Source organism: Phascolarctos cinereus, unplaced genomic scaffold (genome assembly GCF_003287225.1).
Source record: "Phascolarctos cinereus isolate Bilbo 61053 unplaced genomic scaffold, phaCin_HiC Scaffold_726;HRSCAF=1367, whole genome shotgun sequence".
NCBI classification, from domain to species: domain Eukaryota; kingdom Metazoa; phylum Chordata; class Mammalia; order Diprotodontia; family Phascolarctidae; genus Phascolarctos; species Phascolarctos cinereus.
Window position 1 is genome coordinate 366,738,641 of NW_027556098.1, and position 26,302 is coordinate 366,764,942.

Genomic DNA, 26,302 nt, shown 5'->3' on the forward strand with positions numbered 1-26,302 from the left:
ACCACAGGACTTATGGGGGAAATGTGATAAGGAATAAAACATTCAAAAACTTCATCAGTGAAACATTAAAAAAAAAGAACTTATTAAAAATAGAAAAGTTTAAATACTACAATAAAAAAGTATCTGTGACCTTGGGCTGCTGTTCAGCCTGCACCTTGGTTCCCACTGGGCACAGGCCGGCAAAGTCAATGGCCATGGGCAAGAGAATGGCTTGGAAGGATGCAGTTTCAGATGTGAGGGGAATGGAGATAGAGTTCAGACAGCCTTCCTCTGCCTTCTACAGCCCCTACTGCACCAGCAAACATGCAGTAAATATGACACTTTGCCTTGAAAAAGACCTAAAGTTTGCTGGAGGAAGTGGGCTTCAGAAAGGTTTCTGCTTGTGTATTATTGTGAAGTGGTATAGTTTTCTTTGTTCTGTTTCTCATGGATAAAACTGCACATAAGCAAAATTGAAAGCTCAAATTGTTTCCTACTGTATCAATTGCATTAGAACAAATTTGCATTTTCAAAACAAGAGTTATAGCAGAACAGACTGTACACAAAAATGGTTGGCCTTAGCAAGAAGGGCCACTTCTTTGTCAGAGTTTTGGGGGGAAACAAGCGAGGATGGAAAATTGTATTAATGTGTTTTGAGATGAAGAGAATATGAGAAGAGGGATCTCACATCAAATCACCTCCATATTCTCAGTAGAGTTATGGTCCTTAACTCAGAAAGAATGAAGACTGCCTTGCTGAAACGAGGGCTTAGTTTAGATTGGATAATCTAAATTTGTTACATATCCAGAAAGCATTTTTGACTTCCTGGTGACCAGGAACAGAGGAGGCAGATGGTGGGAGTAATCCAGGGCTGTGGTTTGGCAAGAGATAAGTAATATAAGAAGCAGACCAGGGAAAGAAAGAGAGAGACTAGAACTGATTATCATATGTAACTCAAATTCCAATCAAGCTGGGTTAGAAAAGAGCGCTTTTCATTGTATGCTTCCTATAGAATGTGATTCTGGACTGGTAGAAAGAGTGCTAATGTGACTGTCCATGATGGCCTGAGGGGCAGATTTGGTTTAACAGTTTTGGAGAGGAGAAATAGTCATCCTTCTAGGGAAAACAAGTGCCGTTACAGACACTCTTTGAGACCAATACCAGATAGGGAAGAGAAAAAAGACTTTGGAAGCAGCAAAGACATAGGTGAAGTTGACTTTCAAAATGTCCCTGATTTCCAGATTGTGTCCCTAGAGACTTCGGGGCATTTCCCCTTGAATGAGATGTCTTTCACTTGATGTAACTAAGATATCTTTGTCTCTAAAGAGCCCATTTACTCTCGCTCATTTTCTGGAATATTCTAATCTGTGTAATTTATCCAATTTCCATGAATCAGTGGGTTTACTCACTATTTGCTGTTTGTGATGGTCTTTCCAGTAACTAGCATTTGGCTGGGAAGGAGTCAAGTCAACAGGTTTGAGCCTGGGGTACCTTCCCTCTTTTAAGGGAGAGCAACCAAGAAAGCTAGCACCTTAGCAGCTTTTGAGCCTAAAAAAATAGGATCCCAGACCAGTAATATGTAGTGGGGCATATAGATATAATTCTAGTCCAGTATCCCTCAGTCAGTCAATAAGCATTTATTAACTAACTGCCTCTGTCTCAAAGGAAAACAATGCAGAAGAGGCATATGAAATACTTCAGAGCTGTCTAAGGCTCCGCCCCAGGCTCCTGTCTATACATGTAGACATCCTACGTCAATAAATGTGATATATTTTAAGATACATAGTTTACTGGAGTAGCACACTTTTTCAATGTAGACCTGTGGATCATCTGCATAGACATAATTGAACTGATGTGAAATGAAGTCACCAAGAGATCATATTGAGAGCAAAAAGGGGCTTGTAAGCTTCTCAAAGGCAGAGTTCCCAGATCCTAGTAAGAACTATGGTTCCAGACCCGTCTAATGCACCTAACCATGTGGTCTACAACCAAACCCGCTATCTATGTTGGTGTTTCAATTCCATCTAAACATACGAACCCCGCACCTCCTCCAGTACCGCAAGGCTGTAGGTACATGCCAGGGCTTCATTTTAAGCGTTTGTCAAGGGCTTTACACACAGTAGGCAGGTAATAGATGTTTTATGAGTTTAAGATTTGAGAAAGCATATTGTGGGGTTGGGGCTGGGGAAAAAACCAAGATGGCAGCAGCGGATCGGACAATGACAAAAGAAATGTGAGACACGTGTACAGCGTTCGGCCTTCCTAGGTCCTGGGTCCCCCATGGCCATTGGGCCACCGGGCCTCCGTAGCTCCGCCCCTTCTTCGTCTCGGAGACTCGAGGCCCAGCCCGACCTCGGCCCAGGGGGCGGGGCCGGGCGCTCAGCATCCAGTACGCCTGCGCTGCTGCCGGAGCAACTCAGCGACCTCAGAGGCGGCGCCGGTCCGCTTCCGCTTCCGTGTCGGGATCATGGCGGTGGCAAATTCGAACCCCGTCAACCCCATCGTCTTCTTTGATGTTAGCATCGGTGGCCAGGTGGGACGGGGGTGGACCCAGGCAGTCCAGGGTGACTGGGGAAAGGGCTGAAGGGGATAGCTGCCCGCTGCTCCGGGGGCGCGGGGAAAGCACGTAGAACCTCGCGAACCGCATGGGGAAGGGGGTGAAGTCTGAAAAACGGGTGGGACCAATGCGTCCGGGAGATGGGGGGAGAGGGCGGAGGAACAGGCGGGACCGTGGGCAGGACCAAGAGGCTCGAGGATGGAGGGGCGGGGAGCGGGCGGGACCAAGGGGCTGGAAGATGGGGTAGAGTTGGCGGGCAGGGAACAAGGAGAGAGATCAGAACCCAGGATGGGTCAGACTGACCGTGACCTAGACTCTTGAGCCTGGGGAGAATGAATTGGCAGAACCAAACATGGTGGGGGGGGGATGGGACGGGGCCCCTCCGAGGCCGAGAGGAGGGGTGACGTCACTGACACGCCCTGGCATTGCCCCGCCCTGCAGGAGGTTGGCCGAATGAAGATTGAGCTCTTTGCGGACATCGTGCCCAAGACAGCGGAGAATTTCAGGTCCGGGAAGTACCTCCCACCCCCACCCCCGAATTCTGTGGGACAAGCAGGGCGTGGGGAGGTGGGGGAGGGAAGGAGTCTTCGCCCCTGTAACTGTGTCCTTAACCTTATCGGTGTCTCGTCAGTGTCAGCGTCCGTCTGGGAGGACGTAGCATCTTTCTTCCCTACAGTCTGACTTTTTTCCCCCATACTCTGCTTTAAGGTATAAGCCCATTAATGGGGTTTCTGGGTCAAAGGGTATTCCTGGTTCTGCATCTTTTCTTGCATAATTCCAAATAAGTTGGGTCAACTCACGGGTACCTGCAGTACTTTAGGAATCCTGTCATCCCCTGCTATCCTTGCATTTTTTCATATTTGCCAATGTGACCGATCTCATTTTGTCTTCATTTGCCTTCTTTCGATCATTAGTAATTTGGCAGTTTTTCAGAAGACGGTATTGATGGCTTATGTATCTTTGAAAACTGGCACATAGTAAGCACTTAATGCTGTCTTTCCATCTACTTATCTTTATCCCATGACCACACATCTGTTGGAGTTATAGATATGTGACTCCATAATCTTAGATATTTCTCTTAAGATTATGACTCCAAAGTCTTGGTGACTTCTAATATGAGAAGTTTGCAATAATTCCCAGTAGATTTTGGATGTTAGATTATCATAAGATAGGTTTAATGAAAATATTTTTCCCATTCGTATCTTTTCCTTTTTTTCTAGTTACATTTTTGTTTTTGTAAACCCTTTTTAATTTTGCAGTTGAAATTGTCCATTTTTTTCTTTAATATTCTGTATATATTGCAGCTGGTTACATATTAATTATTTAATCCACATTTGTGAAAGATGACCTCCATGCCCCTCTAATTTCTTTTTTTTTTTGCAACATTTTATATTTAGATTGTTTTTTACGATCAAGTTCTTGACTTGAAAGGAACTTCAGGGACCACAAAGTGTTCCAAACCCTTCTGTTTGCAGATGAAGAATCTTATCTTCAGGAAGGTTTTGTGCCTCAGGTAGCAAGTATCCAAGGCAGAAAGGGTCCTTTGACTTGAGATCCAATCCTACTACTGTCCTGTTTTCTTAGTATTTGCTGTCAAGTAAAGAGTCCAGTATTTTGTGTACTTGGGTTTGTCAAACATGGGATGCTGTACTGATATGATTCTTAAGTTTTGCTTTGCTAAGCTTTTTCATTGTTCCACTTTTTTATATTTTCTGGTGACACATAGTTTTGATGATTACTGCTTTGTGTAACATAACTTGAGACCTAGGTGTGCCAAACACCCTTCACTCCTACTTCTTCCCATTTTCCTCCAAGGTGGTGTTTTTTGTTTTATATTGTTTTGTTCATGAGGTGGGGAGAGCCCCTCTCTGCTTGTCTTCCCATCTTTTTGTTCCCAATACGTGGGGGCAGGGAGAGAAGAGCAGAATCCCTGTTGTTGGGTACCTGTCTCTAATGTATGTGATTATTTTGTTACTGTCATTTCTGTATATGTGATGGCCTATAAACAGTGTCTGGTTGTATACATACAAACACACACAAGAGCCCTTGAGAGAGACCCTCTGTAGCTAACATATCCATGTATGTGTGTGAGCATGTGTGAACCTTTGTTTATAGATGGCTGCTATCTCTCGCTCCCTTACCCCTACTCCCAGGTCAAAGTTTCTCTTTCCTATGGTCTCTCAGTGTATATGGTTTTGCTGATAATTTTTTTTTCTTTCTTTTAGGCAGTTCTGCACAGGAGAATTCAGGTTGGTCTACAAAATGCTTATTTCCCTCAGGCATGGCTTGGGTGGAAGCCTCCTGCCCAAAGCTGGAGTCAGTTCCCTTGGGAAGCTGCCATCAGGGCCTAAGGGAATTGCTGGGATCTGGGATGCAGGCCCTGCCTGTCACTTTTCTCTTCTAGTCAATCACCCTATCTTCCTACTTCCCCAGAGGCAGTTTAGGGAATTAATTTGGAGGGTCTTTCTCTGTCTTGGGGATGCTTTATAGATGGGCCTAGGATTGCTTGCAGTCCCTCCATTTTGCATCTTTCTCCTTGGTTGTAGGAAAGATGGAGTCCCTATTGGATACAAGGGAAGCACATTTCACAGGTAAAGTTTGGGGCTGGGATGGGGGGTGGCTGTCCCCCCTTGAGTATGCCACCTCCCTGTATGCCTTAAGTCATTTTCTCCTTTCTGATCCTTTTGTTTGTCCTGTTTTTAGGGTTATAAAAGATTTCATGATCCAAGGAGGAGACTTTGTAAATGTAAGTATTGTGTAAGTTTGTCTTGTTCCAGCTTTGCCAGAGTTCTGCTTTACCCCCTCTGTGACTCACTGTCTGATGTACCAGAGAGGCAGTTGTGAGAAGAGTGATTGGGGGAAGGGGCGGTAGCGGAGGGCACTTTCTGTGCTGCTCACTTCCTTACCAAATGAGTGAGCATCTCTGAGGACAGACTGAATCTATTTCTCTTGTTTGGCTTTGGTCACAAATCCATTTGTGTAGTGTTATGATGCATGGTAGTTCTCTCAATCATCTTTCTTTCTCTATAGTAATCCACAGACCCCATAGCAATAAACCAAATTCTTGGCTCTGCATTGCCCCCTGGCAGACATCCCTCTCTCCCTACTCTCAGCCCTACTGTAGAGCAGGATAGAATGGTGTGGGGAAGGCCTAGAAGGGAGGCAAGGTTGAGTGGACACTTTCCAAAGTCTGGGATGCAAATGGTCTGTTTGGTTACCTTCTTTGCCCTCACTTCTGGAGAGGAACAGAATATGTAACCACAGGGATGGAAGGACATGGGAAGAACTACTTAGGAAATTATGGTGAGGAACTGATTTTTCTCTCCTCCTCATCCCAAGTGAGGGAGCCAAATTGGTGATGGTTTTATTTGCTGGCTTTTAACCAAATGCACATGGAGTTGTAAATCCAAATAACTTTTGCATTGCTCTGGCTTTAATCCAGATTCTGTCATATTCATTTAGTCATTCATTGTTCATTCCTTCAACAAAATTAAGTTATGTGATAAACTAAGATAAAAGATGGTCACTGCCCTGGTAGAGCTCAGTCTGCTGGTAGATAAAACACACACAACCCAACAGATCATTGTCATGCTCACGATGGCTTAACTTGCACTAGAAGAGTGACACACCAAGTACTGGCCTGTGTAGTGGGTGCACGTGAGGTGAGCTTTAAAAGATGGGTAATTCTTGTCTCCGTCAGAGGGGCACACTTCATTGTGGCCTGAGGTCTGTGGTGACCCTTCCTAATGTGTGTGTACAACGCGGTCTCCTTTCCTCCTCAGTGTTGGGGAAGCCTGTTCTGTTTATGTCCCTAGTCAAGTCTTTAATCCCTGGGGTTCTCACTGCCTCTAGGGCACAAGCTTCTAACCCAGAGGCTCTATCTTCCCTGCTTCACACACCCTTGAATCCATCAGATTAGAAGCCTGACTTCGACCCACATACTCTTATATCTGTGATTCTGTTGTGGTTGGTGCCCTGGCTTTTGGCTCTCTGCTAGGATGGACTTCGTTGGGTAGAAACTGATTGGTCATTGGAGAACCTCTAAGGTGAAAGCAACCAATGGACTTTAAAAAGTCTTACTGATACCTCTGGTTTTTCTCATTCTCTGAGCCCCCCCCCCCATTGAGCCCTGCCTTGTAACAGAGAAGACCAGTTCTGGTCACTTTATGCAGCTTGACTGTGTATGCAGCATTCCCTACATTCCCCACTTCTTTCTGAGAGCAGAGAAATGTTTCTCTTTAGAAGAAATTTAATGGCCTTCCCTTGAGGTCTTTTCTTTCTTTTCTCTGTCTGCTTAGGGAGATGGCACTGGAGTTGCAAGCATTTACCGGGGACCATTTGCAGATGAAAACTTTAAATTGAGGCACTCAGCTCCAGGTCTGCTTTCCATGGTATGTATATCCAGTAGAGGTATTGGGGCATTGTTAAATGCTAGTAAGTGTCTGAGCCCAGATTCAAACTCCAGTCTTCCTGACTCTAGGCCCAGCTGTGCCACTCAGCATCCTCTCATCCTTGGGGACAAGCTAGTCCACCACATAGGCAGTTCTGTGTCATTTGGACCTGAGCTCAAACTCGTCTGAGTAAGGTGGCCTTGAAAAAGTTGTGGCCAAGCTTGGTTTTCTCCTTTGCTTTCCCAGGTGTGCTTTCTTTGAGTCAGAATATGTCATTGGTTCTCTCCCTTGGAGTCTCCCAATAGGAAAGGATGTCCTGGGGCTCACCGCTGCTCATGCTGTCCCCAGTGTCATATTTATAAGAGTGCCACAGTAGCCAAGCACAGCAAGCAACCTGCCAGCCTTCCCTTTGTGGAATTAGGTGGTAGTTGCCCTGGTAATGCCTCTCTAGAGGTCAGATGCTAGTGATGCCAACAGGTACAGGTCAAAGATGGCTCTAGACCCTGTTGTTGAGTATCAGCTAAATGGGGGCTACCTAGTTTGTACCTCCTGTGTGCCCAGCCCTGTGTCTGGAGCTATGGAGAATAGCAGTTCAATCCAGCAGGTTAAATGACTTTCCCAGAGTCACACAGTTAAATGTCTGGGGCAGTATTTGAATTCATGTCTTCCTGACACCAAGTCCAGCACTCCATCCACCGCACCAACTAGTTGCCTCTGAGGCTAAGGGAGTGGGAATAAGAGAAGGTATCTTAGAAGAGGTAGCATTTGACCTTAGAAGGGGTAGCTTAAAAAATCAGTGGGGAACCTAATCACTGGAATGGGGAGAAGGACATTTTAGGCCAAGTGGTTAGAACAGTGGGAAAGTGTGAGACCCATACAGTGGACAGCGAGTGGTTCAGGTGGGCTGGTGTGTCGATTATGTGAAGGGGTGCGCTATGAGCTCAGGTGAGTGGCATCGAAGCCGGGTTAGGCTGTGACCAGAGGTCACAGGAGACTAGTGGGTGGTTTTGGGTGGAGCAGGGAAGTGACCAAAATCAGACCAAAAGTCTGATGGCAGAATAAAGGATAGAGAGGAGGCAAGGAGAGAGTCCCAGTGGGAAGCATTTACCGTATGAAAGATGGTAGTGGTGAAGGCCTGTATGAGGGTAGTGTCTGTGGGAATAGAAAGGAAGAGGCAGAGAAGAGAAGAGAATGGGGAAATAGGATCAATAGGATCTGGTTATTGTTTGACCATGTGGGGTGAGGAGGAGGAAGGGATTGAGGATAATCCCAGGATTGGAGACATGATAGCCCGAGTGCCAGTGCTACAAAGAGAGATAGTACAATCAGAAGGACAAGTAGGTTTAGAGGGAGAGATGACAAACTCCATTTTGGAGAAGTTGAGGCTGACGTGCCAATGGGAACATCCCTTTAGAAATAACCCTTTAGGCAGCGGAGTATGTAAATAGAGCTCAGGAGAAAGTTGGGGCTGATGATCCGGATTGGCAGTCATCTACTGAAGTCTGAAGAGTGAGTGAGGTTTATCATGGGAGAGAGTGTAGAGAGAGATGGAAAGAGAGCCAAGGCTGTAATCAAAAAACATTTATGTAAGTGCTTACTGTGTGTGGGCCAGGGGATGTACTAAGCATCGGTGATAGAAAAGGAGCAAAAAGTAGCCCCTGCCTTCAAAGAGCTTATGTTCTAATGGCCAAGAATAGATGTAGCAGTAAATATAAGACCCAGAGGAGATGGAAGGTAGCCTTAGAGGGGAAGTCATTAGCAGCTGGGGGAGCAGAGGAGAGCTTGGGAAAAGCCATCTGTAGAAGTTGGCTCTTGGCTGCATTTTGAAGAAAATCAGGGGTTCTAAGAGGTTAGGAGGGGGAGCATTGTATTCACTTGGGTAGCCAGTGCAAAGACATAGATGAGAGAGAGTGCATCCTGTGGGATAAATAGCTAGGAGGCCCTGGAGTGTGTCCGGGGGAGTGGGAAGGAGGGGATGTGTGCGAAGGCTGGAAAGGGGGGAGGAGGCCAGGTTGGAAAGATCTTAAGAGCCAAACAGAAGTTGATAGTTGTTCCTAGAAGGCGCCATTGAGGTTTACTAAGTAGGCAGATGCACCTGGTCAGATTTGAGCTTTAGAATATTGATTTGGCAGCTAAGTAGAGAATGGACTGAAGTAGGGAGCCCAACCAGCAGTAGTGAGTTTAGGCATGAGGTGCCTGGGGAGCCTAAACTGTGGTGCTGCCTGTTGAGTGGAGAGAAGGGGACAGATTTCAAAGTTGTTGTGGAGACAGAAATTATAGGTATCTCAGGAAACACTGACCTGAAGATGCCAGGAAGGAAGAGAACCCAGAAAAACAGAAGGAGTAGTTAAAAGAAAAAGACTAGAACCAAGGAGGCCTGTAGTATCTTGAAAACCAAGGGAGGAGGAGTTATGTAGAATTAGTTAGTGGGGCAGGGTCAGGAGCCACGATGTCAGACAAGGCCCTTAAATGGTCATTGGATTTGGTGACAAAGGCATTCCTGGTGACCTTTGAGAGAGTATTTCAACAGATCTGTGACACAGGAAGCCAGTCAGCAAAGAGTTGAGGAGAGAGTGGGTGGGGAGGAAATGAAGTTTCTTAGTATAAGCAATTCTACCAAGAAGTTTAGTGGTAAAGAGGAAGAAGGAGATGGAACAGTTAGTAGCTGGACGTAAAGGAAGGATCAAGAGAAACCTTTGGATTCAGGAGATCTGTCAGTGTTAATAAGCTGATGGGAAGGAATAATGGAGAGGGAAGGCTTGCTAGAGGAAGTTCCTGGTGGAGACAGGAAGCAAGACTGAGGACCTAGGTATTATCCAGAGCCATGAGTAGGAGGAGCTCTTCCTTAGAGGCAAGAAAATGAGTGATGAGGCTGGGAAGTTCTGAGGAGTGGGATAAGGGAGTGGAAGGAGCATATATCCAACGGCCTCGATATATTAGCAAAGTAAAATACAACATGAAGCATAAAGACAAAGCAGAATGTGTGGCCTCTGCCCTCAAAGAGCTTATAGTCTAGTTGAGACATCAGGGCCTAAGTAACCCAATAGAGAGTCCCTTTCTTTGGCCTTAGGTCCACAGGTACCTAGCCCTCTTTGAAGGACAGAGGCATCCCTGTTCTTTTATTTGTCACTGCAACATTCCTTAATTTAAATCAGGCAAACAGCGGCCCCAGTACCAATGGCTGCCAGTTCTTCATCACCTGCTCCAAGTGTGACTGGCTGGATGGGAAGCACGTAGTGTTTGGTGAGTTCAGGTTCTGCACCCAGCTGCCTGCTGGCTTGGGCTTTGAGGGAAGGGGCTGTTCCTGGAGCTGTCATTTGTCACCTGCTCTATTGATGGGCTGTCTTCACCTCCAGGTCCTGAAGGGGCCTGAAATGCAGAATTTGCTGTGTTCTGGATATGGAGCCACTGGGCTTCTTCGAAGTCAGCTGCAGAATGGGGGGAGAGACGCGGAGAGAGCGCACAAGAAACAATATCATTTAGCTCTGATTCTTTCCGCAGGAAAAATAATTGATGGACTTCTAGTGATGAGAAAAATTGAGGTGAGTGAATTTTGGTTTCTTGCCTTGAGGGTCACCTTGTGTTTTAAAGCTGATATCAGCAGAGTGCCTCAGTTTCCTCATCTGTAAAAAGGGAAGTTGATATCTTCCTGGTCGTGGCCTCCAGCCTACATTATTTTTCTTAATTCCTCCATTTCCCTCTGAGATACTTTCAGTGAACAGGAGGGCATACTCTGCATCCTTGGGACCAGAAGCCCAGTGCAGCGGGTGTTGGCTCACTTGGACTCTGCTTGCTTTCCCTAGAATGTTCCCACCGGACCCAACAACAAGCCTAAGCTTCCTGTGGTCATCTCCCAGTGTGGGGAGATGTGATGGAGATCAGTGCTGAATCAGGTAAATGGCATTTTTTTTTTCCACCTTAGCTTGGCTGAACCAAGAAGGTTGAAACCCCTCTCCCCGCTCCCCATGGAGCTCAGAGTCCCCAGGGGGTAACTGGAAACTGCCCCGAGCATGAGGATGAATGAGACTGCCTGGGAAGAGAGCTTAGGAAGAGAAGGGCATTTCTGCCATCAGTGCTGTTGTCTCTTAGGAGAGGGAGGCCAGGGCTTCTTGGGACCCTCCCTTGCCCCTGGTCTTTGGAATGATAACTGTAGTCACTGACTACATGATGTTTTCAGATTGAAAAATACATTCATTTATCTGGGTCTTAGAACAGTTCTGGGAGGCTACAGGAACTATGCTCATCTTGAAGATAAGCAGCATTTGTATAGCGCTTTAAGGTTTGTAAAGCACTTTACAAATAATAATTATTAAACCAACATTTATTTAGGCACTGTGGTAAAAAGCTAGACAAATGTTATCTCATTTGATCCTTACAATAGCTCTTCAAGGCAGGTACTATTATCCCCATTTTACAGATGAGGAAACTGAGGCAGGCAGCAGTGACTCAGTTTGCCCAGGGTGACACAGTGAGTGAGGCTGAATTTGAACTCAGGTTTTCCTGACTCCAGGCCCAGTGCTTTGTCCATGGTGCCCCAGCTGCCCAGATGAGGCATTTGAGATCAAGAAGTTACCTTGAGGAGGTTCACACTGCTTAGGAAATGTCAGAAATAGGATGCAGATCCAGGTTTTCCTGATTCCACCTTCATCGCTTTTTTTTTTAAATAGCATCATAGTTTTCCCTAGTACCCTTCCACCTCTGAGAGAGCTATCCCATATAACAAACAGTATTCTTAAAGACAAAAAGAAGAAAAAGAAGGTCCAATCAATAAAGCAAATCAATACCTTGAAAAGACTGGATTCACGGGCAGCTGAGTCAGCCCAAGCCACAGTCAGGGCGTGACTTGGTGTTCTCCCTGTGTACACGAACCTTTGGTTTTTTTCTTTCTCTCTGAAGTTCATATCTTTGGCTAAAATATAGAAAACCAACACCAACAAAAGATGTATGTGTTTTTCTTATTCCACTGGTTTTGTTTCATGTTGTTTCATCTACGTCTTCCATATTTCCTCGTCATCTTCATTGTTCCCATTTTTAATGTTTTAATCACAGTCTGACATGTGAGTAGATGTCTGTTTATGGAGACATTCCCCAGTCAATGGAATGCTACAAGTAGAGCTAATTTTGGCTGTTTTACAGACCTAGAATTCCTTTATCTGATCCTTTTTTGTTCCACTTCTCCCTCTGCCTGGCATCCCCGCAACCTCTTCTTCATTCTTACCTGACTTCTAGTCCCCCAGCCTTCTGTTCCCTCCCAGGCCATCACCCCTGCATTGGCTCCAGTCTCTTCTCAGCTCAGCTCTACACTATCTTCTACTTCTTTCACCAGCTAGGCCTTGCCAGGCCCCAGCCTTGGATAATGCCTACACTCCGTTGTCTCTGCTCCTCTGCACGTGCTACTGAATGGGGCTGGAGAAACTCAACTGAGTCCACTGTGAATTTGTTACTTCATCTCAACTGGGCCCTCACTGCAGCAAGGCTTATGCCACTTATACCTTTCTAATCAGTCCACTAGCCCACTCATCACTGAGGCCATTCCAGACCATTTCCTCTCTTCTTTAGCCCTCCGTGGTACCTGCCTTTCTCATCCCTTTTAGCTGAAAACCTTACCTCATAATTCACAAAAAAATGAAGCCATTTACCAAGAGCTGCCTCTTCTTTCTTGCATCTCGTCTCACTCAGAGGTATCCCACTTTCCTCTTTCACCATTTGCACATGAAGAGGCCCTTCTCCTTGCCAAGGAAAACCTCTCTACATGCGTCCTTGATTTAATTCTATCCTCTCTTTTCTGACAGATGGTCCACTCTAGCACCCTGTCTTTCACTAATCTTCCGTATCTGTTGCCTGCAAATACACCCATGTCTCCCTCATCCTTAACACTCCATAGCCTTCCATCCTCACTAGCTATCTCCTTATGTCTCTTCTCCTTTTTATGGCTACAGTCCTTGAAAAGACTAACTACAATTGGTGCCTCTGCTTCCTTTCTTCTCACTCTCTTATGTAGTCTGGCTTCCAGCCTCATCATTCTACCTAAACTTCTAATAGCCTTTTCTCAATCCCCATCCTTTGTTTAACTTCTCTGCAGCCTTTGATACTATCACCTTTTCCTTGTCAGTCTTCTTTTTAGATTTTCCTGACAGTGCTTTCTCGTGGTTCTCCTCCTACCTGTCTGGCCATTTCTTAGACTCTTTTGTTGAATCTTCATCTAGGTTATGCCCAGTAACCATAGATGTTCCCCAAGGATCTGAACTAGAATCTCTTCTCTTCTTCCTCTAATCTACCTTGTTTGATAATGTGGGCTCCCTTGGATTCAATTGTCATTTCTGTGCAGATGATTGTCAGATCTATTCGTCTGTCCCTGACCTCTCTCCTGATCTTCAGCTTTCCTTCACCAGCTGCCTATTGGAACTCTCATATGTATATCCTGACCTAGAGACATCTCATAATCAGAATGTCCAAAACAGAAAGAATTATCTCTCCCCCCAAATCTTCCCTTCTTCAGAACTTCCCTACGGGCCGTCCAGAACCAGGCAGCAGACCAGATTTGACCCATGGGCCATAGTTTGTTGACCCCTGATCTAGGTAGCAACCATTTCCCTAGTTACCTAGGCTGACAACCTCAGCATCATCTTCAACTTCTGATTTGCACTTAACCAATATATTGAATCTATTACCAAGCCTTGCTGTTTCTGTTTTTAAAACATATCTGCTTCTGTGCCATGTCTGCTTCTGTCCACTCACAGCTGACATCCCTGTGCAGGCCATCTTTGCCTCACGCCTGTTCTATGCAGTATTGTCTTATGGTTGGCCTCTCTGCACTGTAATCCATCCTCCACGAAAGATCTTTCTAAGGTGTAGGTCTGACCATTTCACCTCATTACTCACTGTTACTTCTAGGATCAAATATGAAATCCTCTTTTTGCTTTTTAAAGACCTTCAAAACCTGGCCTTTTCCTACCTTCCTAGTCTTTTTACACTTTACTCTTCTCCATATACTCCAGGATCCAGCAACACCAGCCTCCTTGCTGGTTCTTGAATGAGACACTTCATACCATGGTCCTTGCTGTCGCTCAGGCCTAGGATGTTGTACAACCCTCACCTCACCTCACGTCACCTCACGTCACCTCACCTCACCTCTTAGTTTTACCTGGCTTCAGGACTAGGCTCAGGTTCCATTCTATGTTAAGAGAACTATCCTAGTTATTCCACCCTCCCCCACTTGAGTCCTTCCCTCTGAGATTGCCTCCCATTTACATCGTATGTGTGCATAGTTGTTTATATGTGAGCAGTGAGAATGTGACCTTGGGGGCAGGGACCGTGTTTTTGCCTCTTTGTGCATCCCCAGTAATTAATACAGTGCCTCCATACAATAAGCACTTAATAAATGCTTATTGACTGATTGACTTATCCACAGTTTATTGTAGTGTATGGTTTTGGGTAGGACTCTGAGCCCCTTTTTCATTGTGTACGTGACAGGTTTTCAAACATAATTCATTGGATGATAATGTCCCGAGGTTTTTGCCATTGATGTATTTATCAGACATTTGTAAGTAGAACCATTGACATTCAGTCATACATTCAGCTCTGTGTTGCAGTTCTTCTGTCGGTTCCTTTGGCAGGTTTTTATATCCTGTGCTAGTTTTTATAATTACTGTTTTACAATACATACTGAAAGTTGGTGGTTACTTCTTTTCTGTAGTTCTTTTCCTAGTCTTGCTCTTCTGTTTTTTCACATGAATTTTATTATGGCTTTATTTAATTTATGTAGTAGCCTGTGCTATTTTGACTGCTTTTGTATTGTCTGTAAGTTAATTTTCAGCTTACTGCTGTTTTCATTATATTGCTCTAACCCTGCATAGGGAATATTATGGGCCCTGCTCCTCCAGATATAAGTATGCTTGGAATTTACTTAGATACATATAATTTCCTTTGAAAGAATGTAAGCCCCCGAGGGCAGGGACTATTTTAATTTTTGTCATTATACTTCCCAGAACCTAGCACAGAGTCTGGCATATAGTAGGTGCTTAATTAATGCTTATTTATTGAGAACAGCCTTACAATAAGAACCAAGCTTTCCTCCCAATTCTTATGGGGTTTATTCAGCTATTCTAATCCAAAATTCTGTATTGACTGCCTGCTTGGCCTTGCCAAGGAACACGTAGAAATGCAAGCATCAAAGCTTGACCCTCAAGAAGTTTCCCAAGTAATTAGGGTAAAAAGATGTACAGTGTAGGTGAGAGCAGGTGGGCCTGCCCTGGAGTCAAGACCTGAGTTCCAAGTTCTGACTGGATCCATTCTTGCTCTCTGATGCTGGGCAGGTCCCTCAATCTCTCAGAGCATTTCTCCACAGAGGCTTTCCTGCTACATTGGTGAAATCATAGGTCCGGGTGTTCCCTCACCACTGGAATCCCCATTCCATCCTGTCTCCACCCCCACCCCCCCAGCCATCAACTCATGGTACCAGGCCTTAGATGCTGAATGACAGAGGTTTGGCAGAGACAGGATTGTGGGAGTTTGCAGAAGTGGGACATGACTCCAAGCTGGGGCCAGAGGGAATGAACGCTTTCTGGTGATGGGGGAGTTGGAGCTGGGTATTGAAGAGGTGGAAGAATTCAGCTAGATTCACAGCAGAAGGGAATGGCATTCCTGGCAAGTGAACCAGCATGTACCATGGTGCTCAGGGAGGAAGTCACAAGGTAGATTCAGAGCACCTAGTGGAGCAGATGAGCTGGATGGGCAGATTCCCAGTGTGCCCATGGTAGAGCTGGGGCATATTCTTGCCTTTCTAGCCCAGGATCTTTGAGATGTCCCTTAGTGGGGCTTTACTCTGATTTTCTCTCCCTCTCCTCAGGCACACTTTTCTGCCCAACAGGGAATTAAGCAGTATCCATAAGAAAGTCTTGTCCCTTAAGTTGCTATGGCTAATCAGAGACAGAAGCTCTATCGATGCTTGACTGCTGGGGACACAGGTTTTTATTTATTTATTTAGCCCAGGTTAGAATAGAGACCTGAGGACTAAGGGTAAGATAAACAGGATCGTTGAGTTTTAGCCTGTGGAAGCAAATTCTAGGAGGAGATTGATCCATTCTGGAAGGACCTAGTTTTGGCCTGGATGTATCACTGCTGCTTGCTCCCAATTTGACCTTGGTAGGTTCTTTCCCTTCTCTGGACTGGAGAGTAGGGAGTAGAGCAGGTGATCTGTAGGACTCCTCCTATTCTCAATTTGATATCCCTAGGAAATCAGATGGAAAGTCAAGCCAAAGATCATATACAGCTCTGAAATAGGTAGGGAGAAGGTTCTTGGGCTCAAAAGGATGGATGGCCACTGCCTACCTGATGATACTATAATAGGGCTTCACATTTCAGGCAGAGCTTTGGACTAGGTAACCTTGGTTCGGTCTTGTAGGACCTCTGGTGTCCTTCTAATGCCGTAGAATGAATGTGTCAGGAAGAGGGTGGAACTCTTCAGTCTAACAAGTACCTGCTATAGATCCATTTTCTCTGACTCCTCTGCAGCCTTTGACACTGTCCAGCACCCTCTTCTTGTGGATACTTTCTTTTCTTTAGGTTTTCATGACCTTGCTCTTTCCTGGTTCTCCTCCTACCTGTCGGACTGCTTCTCTGTCTTCTTTGCTGGCTCTTCGTCCAGGTCACTCCCAGTCACTCTTACTTGTCTCCCAGGGCTCTGTCCTGGGCCCTCGTCTCTTCCTCAGTGCTATTTCATGTGGTGATCTCAGCAGCTCCCCAGGATGTAATTATCCTCTCTATGTTGATGATTCTCAAATCTCCTTATCCTTCTCTAACCTCTCTCTAGCTTCTAGTCTCATATCTTGAGCTGCCTTTTAGGCATCTCAAACTGGATGTTCTTTAGACATCCTAAACTCAACATGTCCAAAACTGAACTGCTCTCTTTCTCCCCCAAAACCTTCCTCTTCCCCCTACCTTCTCTCGGATATCAAGGGTATGGCAAATCTTCCCAGTCATCCTGGCTTGCAGCTGAGGTGTCACCCATGACTCCTTATTCCCTTTCACCCCCCCATGCAATGAATGAGTCCTCAGGGCCTGTGGTTTACACTTTTCTAACAGCTCTCATATATGCCCTCTTCTCTCCTTGGACACTTGCCCCTGGGGCAAGCCCCTATCCCCTCTCACCTGGACTCTTGCAGTACCTGCTGATGGGTTTCCCTACCTCCAGTCTCCCCACTTCTTCATTCCATCTTAAACTCACTTGTCCAATTGATATTCCTACAGCACAGGTCTGACCATGTTAGCTTCTTTGGCTCCCTGTTGCTTCTGGGATCTGGCTTTTAAAGCACTTGATTACTTGACCCCCAGCTGCCTTTCCACCCTTCTTACACTTTCCTCTCTCCCTCACCTCCTACTTGTAATCTTGGATCCCGTGACACCAGCCCTCTGGCTGTTTCTCAAACAAGACTTTCCATTCCCTGACTCCTGATATTTTCACGGGTTGTTCCCAGGCCTGGAATGCTCTCTCTCCTCATCTCCACCTCCAGGCTTCCTTCAAGTCTCAGTTAAAATCCCATCTTCTACAGGAAGACTTTCCTGACGCTTCTTCATTCTAGTGCCTTCCCTCAGGTGATTATTTCTGTTTATCCTGTGTTTACCTTGTTGTACGTTGTCCTCTCCATTAGATCGTGACCTGCTTAAAGACGGACTGTCTTTTGCCTTTCTTTGTATCCTCGGCTCTTAACACAGTGCCTGTAGATGCTTAATAAATGCTAATTGACTAACTGCTCTCTGCAGGGTCTTGTGCTCAGGGCTGGAGATAGATTGATGCCTTCCTCTCAAAGCCCTGATCATTGAATGGAGGTCAGGATGAGAAAGACAAATACACAAACGGTGATGGCACAGAAGGGAAAGAGATAGGTGTCCAGGGAGAGTGGGAGAAATGTGAGAAGGGAGAGATCATTTGTGTGTTCGTGTGTCTGGGAATTGGGGAGATATCAGGGAAGGCTCCAAAGGGGATCATGCCCCTTTAATTATCTCAATATTCTCCAGTCTTCTTATCTAGCTGCTAACCTCTCTGCTGGCTTTCTATCTTGAATTTTTAACTACCCTTCAGACAACTTGGAATTGTATGTCCAGTAGATGTCTTAAATTCAACAAGACCAAGAAAGAATTTATTTTCTTTTCCCCTAAACCAGGGGTGGGGAATCTGCAGCCTTGAGGCTACATGTGGCCTTTTAGGTCCTTAGGTTCGGCCTTTTGACTGAGACCAATTTTACAGAACAAATCCTCTTATTAAGGGGATTTGTTCTGTGAAGCTTGGATTCAGTCAGAGGGCTGTGCTTGAGGACCTAGAGAACCACATGCGGCCTCTAAACCCTCCTCCCTTCCCAGCTAACTTGTTACTACAAGGGCACCACCATCGTCTCAGTCCCTCAGATTTCCAACCTAGGGGTTGTCCTGGCCTCCTCACCATCTCTCACAGCCCTCCTCCCCTGCCATATCCAAGCTGTTTCTAAGGCTTTTGGATTTCACCTTTGCAGCCTCTCTTTGAATATGCCTCTTTTCTGTCCTCTGACACTGCTACCCCTTTTAGTGCAGGCCTTCATCAACTCACAGGAACTACTGCAGCAGCTGCTGGAGGGTCTGACTACCTCAATCGATGAATTGTCCTCCATTCAGCCACTAACTAATGTGATTTTCCTAAAGCTTAGGTGTGATCATATCACGTTCATACTCCATAAAACTCCAGTGACTGCCTATCATCTCCAAGATCAAATCCTCTGGTATTCAAAGTCCTTCCTAACCTAGCCCTCCCTGCATTTTTCCAGTCTTCTGATATCTTACACACCCCAACATGTATTCTTCAGAGCAGTGACACTGGCCTCCTGGCTGTTCCTCAAACAGGATGCTCCATCTCTTAGCTCTGGGCATTTTCTCTACCTGGAATGCTCTCCCTCCTCATGTCTACCTACTGCCTTCCTGGCTTCTTCTGAGCTCCTGCTAAAATCTCAACTTCTTCAGGAATGCCATCTCATTTCCCATTTATTCTTGTATCTAGCTTGTTTGTATATAATTTGTTTGCTGCTTGTCTCCCCCATTGTGAGCTATTTGAGGGCAGAGGACTGTCTTTTACCTCTCTTTGTATCCCTAGAGCCTAGCACAGTGCTTACTAAGCACAGGCACTTAATAAATGCTTATTTACTGACCTCAGTTGGGTCATGAAGGGACAGGGAGACCTTGGGCAATATAATGGCTGACACTGACATATGTACTTTCACATACATTATCATATTTGAGTGTCACAGTAGCCCTACTAAGTTTTACAAATATTTGGCCCATTTTACAGATAAAGAAACTGAAGTTCTGAGTGAGGTTAAATGACTGACCCATGATCGAAGAACTAGTAAGTGTTAAAGTGAGTTTGGAACCTCAGTCCAGTGGTGTTTCCACTTGGTAAAGACTTCTGCAAAGCAAGTCCCTTCCCCTCTATAGCACTCAGCTTCTTCCTTTGTCAAAAGCAAGGGCTGGGAATAGATGGTCTCTCAGAAACACTTTTGCTCCAGCTCCTAGATGTCTATCATAGCCTAATTGTTCCACACTTGGGCCTTTGACAGCGCTTAAAGTTAGAGGCTCATCTCCTATTTCAGGGTCATTGTAAAGGCCACACCTGCAAGACTTAGCAGGTCTGAGCCCTTGGGTCTGTCACAGGGCAGTTTAGTGAGGGAAGGAGTCCCTTATTTTTCCAAGAATGAAAAAGCTTGCCAGAGGCATGGAACTCTGGCTGCTTTCAGCTGGCATCCTGAGTTGCTCCTAGAACAGAACTAATGCCTGCAGTACCTTGTTTTGAGGGACTGGAAGAACAAGAAGAGAAACAGCCTTCGGGATGATGTGGTAGCATTCCCCAGTGCTGCCCGTCTAGGCAGATTCCCTTCCATTTATTTACTTTTCTGCACCTGCCTCCTACTTCTTAGGGAGAATGTAAAGGTGGATATAGGGCCTGGGGTGGTGGGGGGTTTCATGTGAAAATATCCATCCAGGGCACATTGGAGGTTGGGCATTTGTTCAACAAATACTTGTTTGTGCCATGTAGAATTTTAGAATGTTAAGAACAGGAAGAAAGGTCCTATCCTTTGTTGTGCAAATGAGTAAATTGAAGCCCAGAAATAGGCAATGACTTTTCTAAAGCCATTAATGGGGGACAAGATTTGAAGCTAGGTCTCCCGACTCGTGGAGCAGAATATTCTTTACATTAAACTATACTGCCACATAGTAAGTCCTGGTGTATTTGAAACCCTGAGTCAAGGGTATACTCCCAGAGGATATTTTGTCTTCAGGCCAGGCCTGCTGGGTGGGATAGGATACAAGAGGGCTTAGCCTGACCTTACTTCAGGCATTATCCAGTTCAAAGTCAACAAATATTTTCAAAATTCTGAAGCAAGCACAGGGATTTGGATCCTGACGCAGTCAGGCCTAGCCTGTGCCCCAGATCCAGCCAGCCCCACCCAAGATACTGCCTGCAGTGTCAATAGCCATTACGGTGGGGCAAGAGATGTTTGTTGTGCATTTTACAAAGGCTAAAGGGCCACTTTATGGCCCAGAATTCAAACCTGAAACTCCAAAGTTATTCCAAAGCGCTAGAAGTTGTGAGGAGGTGAGAAGGAACTGATTCAGGCCATCTGCCTTGATTGAGCAATATCAGGGTGCATGGCCACCCCCAGGTGGAAGGGAAGGGAAGGGTGGGGCCATTCCTTTCTCTTTTCCTGCCCCTCCCACAGGATCTAACCCTTGACTCCAGTCCTAGGGCTTTTTGCTAAAGTTTGCTTCAGTTCTTATCCTAAGCTCTGCCAAGCTTTACTCTAATTCAGCTCTGCCTAACTCTAGGATTTCCCTCTGGCAGGAATACTCCCCTACTTTCTATTATTTATTGCCCCTACTCAGGCAGGCCATTGAGAGGTGCCAGATAATAGCTGTTAATAACAGTCCGGGAACTCTTAAAAAAGGACTCCAGCAACATGCATTATCCTATTTGGTCACCCACTGCAAATAGTGGTGTCCCCATTTTACATATGAAGAAACTAAATTTAGGGAATTTTGATTTGGCCAGGGGGCTCATCGTAACTTAGCAGCAGGGCCAGGATTGAGTCTTGTTCTTCTGACTCCCAAGGTCAATATTCTGTTATACTACTTCACATGGGCACAAACCTCAGTGCTGCCCAGGTTCATCCTACCTGTTCAGAGTTGTTTCCTTCCACCGGCCCCCACAGAAGTCCTTGTTTCTCTTGTTTTAGGCTTCCTTTTGCCCTGGGTGATGCTTCTGAGAAGATGGGTTGGCCTCCCACCTTGCTTCCTTGGTTACTGCCTGCCTTTGTGATCAAGAGATAGGACCTGTCATGGATTCAGGACCCCAAGCTTTTTATTTTTAAGTTTTCAACTGTAAATAAAGTTTGTGTTTTGGTTGTCTTTTTTTTTTTCCTATATCTAAGGGGAGCCTCAGTCTATTCACTCAGGCTAAGCTGGACCTGCTGGGATAACTGGTTTCACCTCCTGGCCAGCGTCTCTGTCTCTTTTTCCTAGGCAATGCTGCATGTAGCTATGGAGCATAGCTGAACTGAGGAAGAATACAGCTGGTAAAAATGTGTGTTCCTTGTAGAAGGCTTTTAGTTTTCTTCCATTGCTACTGCTTTTCTCCTGTTTCATCTTTTAGATAAGGCTCTATGAGAATAACAGAGGATTCAAGAGAGGGATGAATTCCAAAGGAAGGTAGCGGGCTTAGGGTTTTAAGAAGTTGTGTCAAATCTGCAGTTGTCCTCCAGGGAAAAGAGATAATTCTCTTTAGGACCACCAAGGGAAAGGGCCAGGTCTGAGTAAAGAAGCTGCAGGTGATAGAGTGAAAACTGGTTACAATACTTTGGAAGGCCTTGGCAGCATCAGTCTGCAATAAAAGAACTAGGTCAGAACTTATGCATTAGGGAGGCTCCTACTTTACTTGGGGTACAGTAACTTATCAAACTGCCAGTGGCTGAGTGACAGAGCTTGGGTAAAGGCCTTCACCACCCCACTTTACACCTGTCCTTTCAGACTTCACTGGAGCAAGGAACCTGCTTACTTTCTATCCATTCCATCACCTGCAGTGGCTAAGCATGGTCAGTCTTCGGGCTCCTATTTCCAAGGAATAGGAACTAGATTTAAGCCAGTAGGCCATTTGCAAATAAATTGGCCTTCAAAGCAATTACTTTGGTGATGTGCTCTTAGTCCAACAAGGCTTCCCTTGTTCAAAACCAGTTTGGAGCTCTAAGAATTGCCTTGGGGACCAGTTTTTGAACCACACAAAATTCTTCCTCTATGGACACACCTTGTGCATGAACAAAAATGGCACTGCCCTGCCACACCCCCCTTATTCACCAGTTTTGTGGCCAATGACAATTAGGGTTGAGGTCTTTCTGCAAGCACCGGAAAGAGAAGGTCCACTATGCTATCTACAACATACTTGAGCTCCAGTATGGCTGAGCCCACGACCACAAGGGGCAGCCCTTTCATCTGCTGGACCATTGATTATTAGGCAAATGCCCCCTTAAATCGGCCACTGCACGTTCCGCCCTCCTGCCCTACTAGGCTAGGCAGAACAAATCCCGTTCCTCCACGTGACAGCCGTGAAGAAGACAATCACCTTCCCCTTCATTTTGGCAATTTTCAAAAATTAAGTTCGTTGTAGGTTTTTCTCTCCGACAACGTCGACCCCTATCTATATTTGAGTATTTCATAATATAATTAAAGGAAAATTGCTGCCTGACACTGGATAGGGAAGGTTTCAATGTCTACCACGACCCCTCGTTCGTAGCACAAGATAAATACCTGAAATAGAAAAAAATCAGACCCACACTGGGGGCCCCCCGGGGTGCCCGCAGCCGGTGTGGAGCCATGTGGACCTAGGAGGCGGAGACGGCCAAGGTGTCATTTAGTCAATTTCACTCCCCCCCATACGCACACTTCCGGGGAGGGTGGGGTGTGAACCTTGAGCAAGCCTCTCTTTGCCCTACTTGAACCCGCGCACTCTATCCCGTCCCAGTCAACCAACCTCGCCCGAGCTCTATCGGGACCGGGGCTAGGGTCACACGGCAGCGCGCTCCAACTTATGTTCCCTCTGCCCGCCCTCTCGGGTACTCTATGGTTCAGCAGTGGCTTCACTTTAGTTCTAGTTCCGGTCTCGGTGGCGGCGGCGGAGGCTGGAATTGCTAGTAAGTCGGCAAAATTACTCTTTCAAGAGCCAATGAGATCAGGGGAGTAATGCGCCCCCAGCCAATGAGAGCTAGCACTTCTGGTCAGGCGGCGGATTGATGGCATTTTGAGCCAATGAACGGAGCGTAAGGCGGGTCGCTCGGAGGGCTTATCCCGCCCGTCCCGCCATTCTCGCTAGTTCGATCGGTAGCGGGAGCGGAGAGCGGACCCCAGAGAGCCCTGAGAGCAGCCCCACCGCCGCCGCCGGCCTAGTCACCATCACACCCCGGGAGGAGCCGCCGCTGCCGCAGCAGGCCCTAGTCACCATCACCGCAACAATGAGCAGCGAGGCCGAGACCCAGCAGCCGCCCGCCGCCCCCCCCGCCGCCCCCGCCCTCAGCACCGCCGATACCAAGCCCGGCATCACCGGCAGCGGCGGAGGGAGCGGCGGTCCCGGCGGCCTCACATCGGCGGCGCCCGCCGGCGGGGACAAGAAGGTCATCGGTGAGGGGCAGGGCCTGGGCCGGGCCAAGCCCGGGGGGCGGTGGGGGGGACCGTTAGCCGAGGGGGGTGCGGCGCGCGGCATGGATTCCGCGCGCTGCCGCCGCCCTCATCTCCTCCTCCCCTTCCCTTCCCTCCCCCCTGCGCGCGCCGGCCGAGTGTCCTCGTGCCCAGGGCGACGGGCCCGCGCGCCTCCTCCCGCGCCCCCTATGGACCCGGCGCGCCGCCGCCGCCGCGCGCCCACCCGCCGCCCCCCTGCCTCCCTCCCCTCGCGCGCTGCCCGCCGCGTGTGTAACGGTTTCCCGGCCTCGGGCCTTCCCGGGCGGCCACGCGCCCCACGGGCGAGCGTGCGAGCGCCGTTGTGTAGGTCCCCTCCCCTTCCTGCACGCACTCCTTCCCTTCCGCGTGTAGACTGAGGGCGCGGTGCCCGCCCCTCCCGCCGCCTGCCTCCGAAGGCCGGGCGGGGGCCGCCGCGCGCCTTCCCCTCACGTGCTCCCATGGATCCTGCGGCCTTCCCGGCGGCTGCCCGGGTGCCTCCGTCCCCGCGGCCGTCGCCTTGCCCCTCGGGCACCGCCCCCCCCCGAAGCCTACGGGGAGGGTGGTGGGCCCGAGTGGGGGTGGCGTCCAGCGGGGTTCCGGAAATTTTTTTTGTAACCTTGGATTCCTTCTTTTTTTCTCCCAGCAACGAAGGTTTTGGGAACAGTAAAATGGTTCAATGTAAGAAACGGCTATGGTTTCATCAACAGGTGAGAGAATGAGCTAGAGCAGCCGCCAGCCTGCTCCCTCGCATGTGTCCCTGGCCCGTGCTTTCCACGCCTGACTCGGCCTGCTGTGGGTGGAAGCGGTTAAAACGGTCACTTTGGAGTGAGATGATCTCCTGAAGGGTGACCGAGAGCAGCTGTCCGCTACAGCATGCACTTAGCTCGAAAGAGAATTGAATAGTCGTTTTCTTTCATGGTTGTGTGACTTAAGTTCTAATCTTAACACTGACTGTAACAGTCAAGCAGTGTTTTGCGATTAGAGTGGCAAGTTGATAGCAGTTAAATGAGCCCTCATTTGAGGAGAGCACTTGAAAAATTAGAGGCATTTTTTTATTATAGTACATAAAACAAAGTCTGCACGATAGAAATCCCACCCAGTTGAAATGTCAGAACATCCTGAAAAGTCTTCCTGAAAGAGTCCCTATTGGTTTGATTTCAATAAATACGTAAACTGTGATGCATTTTTTTTTCCTTAACATAACCCTTGTGAGGATGGTGTTCAGGGACCAAATTAACATTGCATGTAGTAGCAGCATACATTGCTGCTCTTGTTCCGTGTCTTTGTCTGAACCTAGAACCTGCAGCAGTGTGAAATTGCTAAGGAAAATATCAAAATGTTTATTCCAAAACTACAAATTTCAGTCTTCTAATTTTTGCCAAATCTTCAACAACAGTAGAGCTTTTCTTATTTTGCAGCTTGGGGAAGTTGAGGGGTGAGGCAATACAATTTTGGTCTAAGATAATGTACTGCCCTTTTACTATGCAAAAATGAAGTGACCGACTTGTTTGGGGGCATCTAGGTGGCTCAGTGAATAGAGCATCAGGCCTGGAGTCCGGAAGGCTGAGTTAAAATCTGACCTCAGACTTTTAATAACTGTGTGACCCTGGGCAAGTCACTTTAGGCCTGTTTGGCCTCAGTTTCCTTATCTGTAAATGGGAATAATAGCATGTACCTCATGGGGTTGCTGTGAGGATCAACTGAGGTAATTTTAAAACCTTTACCCAGTGCCCATCATTAAAATTAGCGCTGTTTAAGTGTTAGCTATTACTGTTGTTTTTATCGTTACTGTTAGTGTAGGATTTCTCGAAATTTTTCTAGTAATGGAGGCAGGTATTATGTAGTAGGAAGGGGTTGGATTCAAATACCAGCTCTGCTACTGTGTAGTGATTTGATTTGGGGGCCAGTCTACTTTCTAGGCCTCTTATTTCTTTATGTGTAAAATGATAGGGTTGGATTTGATTTCTAAAATGCCTTCAAAATCCTGTAATCTCCCCTCATGAATTGTTTCTCATTCAGTCAGTTGAAGTATCTTTTACAGTTTCTGTTGTAATCAATGGAAGCATTTTCGAGGCAGCTTCCAGGGCTAATGAAATAGTCATGAAGCCCATGGAGTCTTGGCTTATTTTTAACTGGTAACTGATAGAAGGTATAAATCTATATGGCAGACTGATGGGCGAATCACTGCTTCCCAGATCCTTCTTCTTGCCCTGGTAGCAAGGATGTATCCAAAAGAACTTGACACATAACCTGCAAGATACAGAATATAACCCCTGGGAAATATTTTGATAAATTCCAAGGGAAAATACCAACCATGTGATAGGCTAGAAAAGAAGCAACAGTTCAATTAACCACAAACCACAGGTAATGTACCTAAGACAAATTTTTTGTTCTGAGGGATTTTTTTTTTTAATCTGTATTTGATGTATTTTTCTAACTTAGCTTTAACTCCCTAAAATTTAGCTCTGAAAGCTAGAATATATCATAATTAGGTGTGTACCTATATAAGGTTGGCGCAGTAGCTTCAATGACTGTGTTGTAACCAAACCACACTGATGTAATGTAACTTGACTGAATCCATTTGTAACGTTTTTCCTTTACGACTAATTATCCCTTAGTGCTAGACATTCTGGTTTAGTTTATTGTGCTTTGT

At 46.5% G+C, this 26,302-nt stretch overlaps 2 protein-coding genes and 1 long non-coding RNA gene across 5 annotated transcripts in view; 2 read left to right on the plus strand and 1 right to left on the minus strand.

The window, feature by feature from the left end:
- The first annotated feature begins 2,402 nt into the window (after positions 1–2,402).
- On the plus strand, positions 2,403–21,354 carry PPIH (peptidylprolyl isomerase H). Of its 2 annotated transcripts, XM_020983428.2 has the most exons (10): positions 2,404–2,512; positions 2,978–3,042; positions 4,762–4,785; positions 5,083–5,127; positions 5,240–5,282; positions 6,835–6,927; positions 10,083–10,170; positions 10,429–10,469; positions 10,731–10,820; positions 21,183–21,354. In XM_020983428.2, exons 1-9 carry the CDS (start codon positions 2,447–2,449, stop codon positions 10,797–10,799), a joined length of 534 nt encoding a protein of 177 aa, XP_020839087.1. In that variant the 5' UTR covers positions 2,404–2,446; the 3' UTR covers positions 10,800–10,820; positions 21,183–21,354. The 2 variants fall into 2 exon arrangements, with proteins under 2 accessions (XP_020839088.1, XP_020839087.1); XM_020983429.2 differs by lacking the exons at positions 10,429–10,469; positions 10,731–10,820; positions 21,183–21,354 and adding an exon at positions 10,284–10,410 and having other exon boundaries at positions 2,403–2,512.
- On the minus strand, positions 10,280–21,202 carry LOC110206224 (uncharacterized). Its single transcript, XR_002323842.1, has 3 exons — positions 21,123–21,202; positions 11,712–11,836; positions 10,280–10,355 (listed from the first exon to the last, which is right to left on the minus strand). It is a non-coding gene; the product is annotated as an uncharacterized LOC110206224 (long non-coding RNA).
- Positions 21,355–23,287: 1,933 nt separating the features above from the next.
- YBX1 (Y-box binding protein 1) overlaps positions 23,288–26,302 on the plus strand; it is a 30,688-nt gene continuing 27,673 nt past the window's right edge. Inside the window, exons 1-2 of one of the 2 annotated variants that reach the window (XM_020983427.2) lie at positions 23,288–23,613; positions 24,293–24,356. In XM_020983427.2, coding sequence (XP_020839086.1) covers positions 23,448–23,613; positions 24,293–24,356 — 230 coding nt within the window. In that variant the 5' untranslated portion in view covers positions 23,288–23,447. The remainder of the gene's footprint in view (positions 23,614–24,292; positions 24,357–26,302) is intronic. The other variant, XM_020983425.2, reaches the window with a different exon arrangement.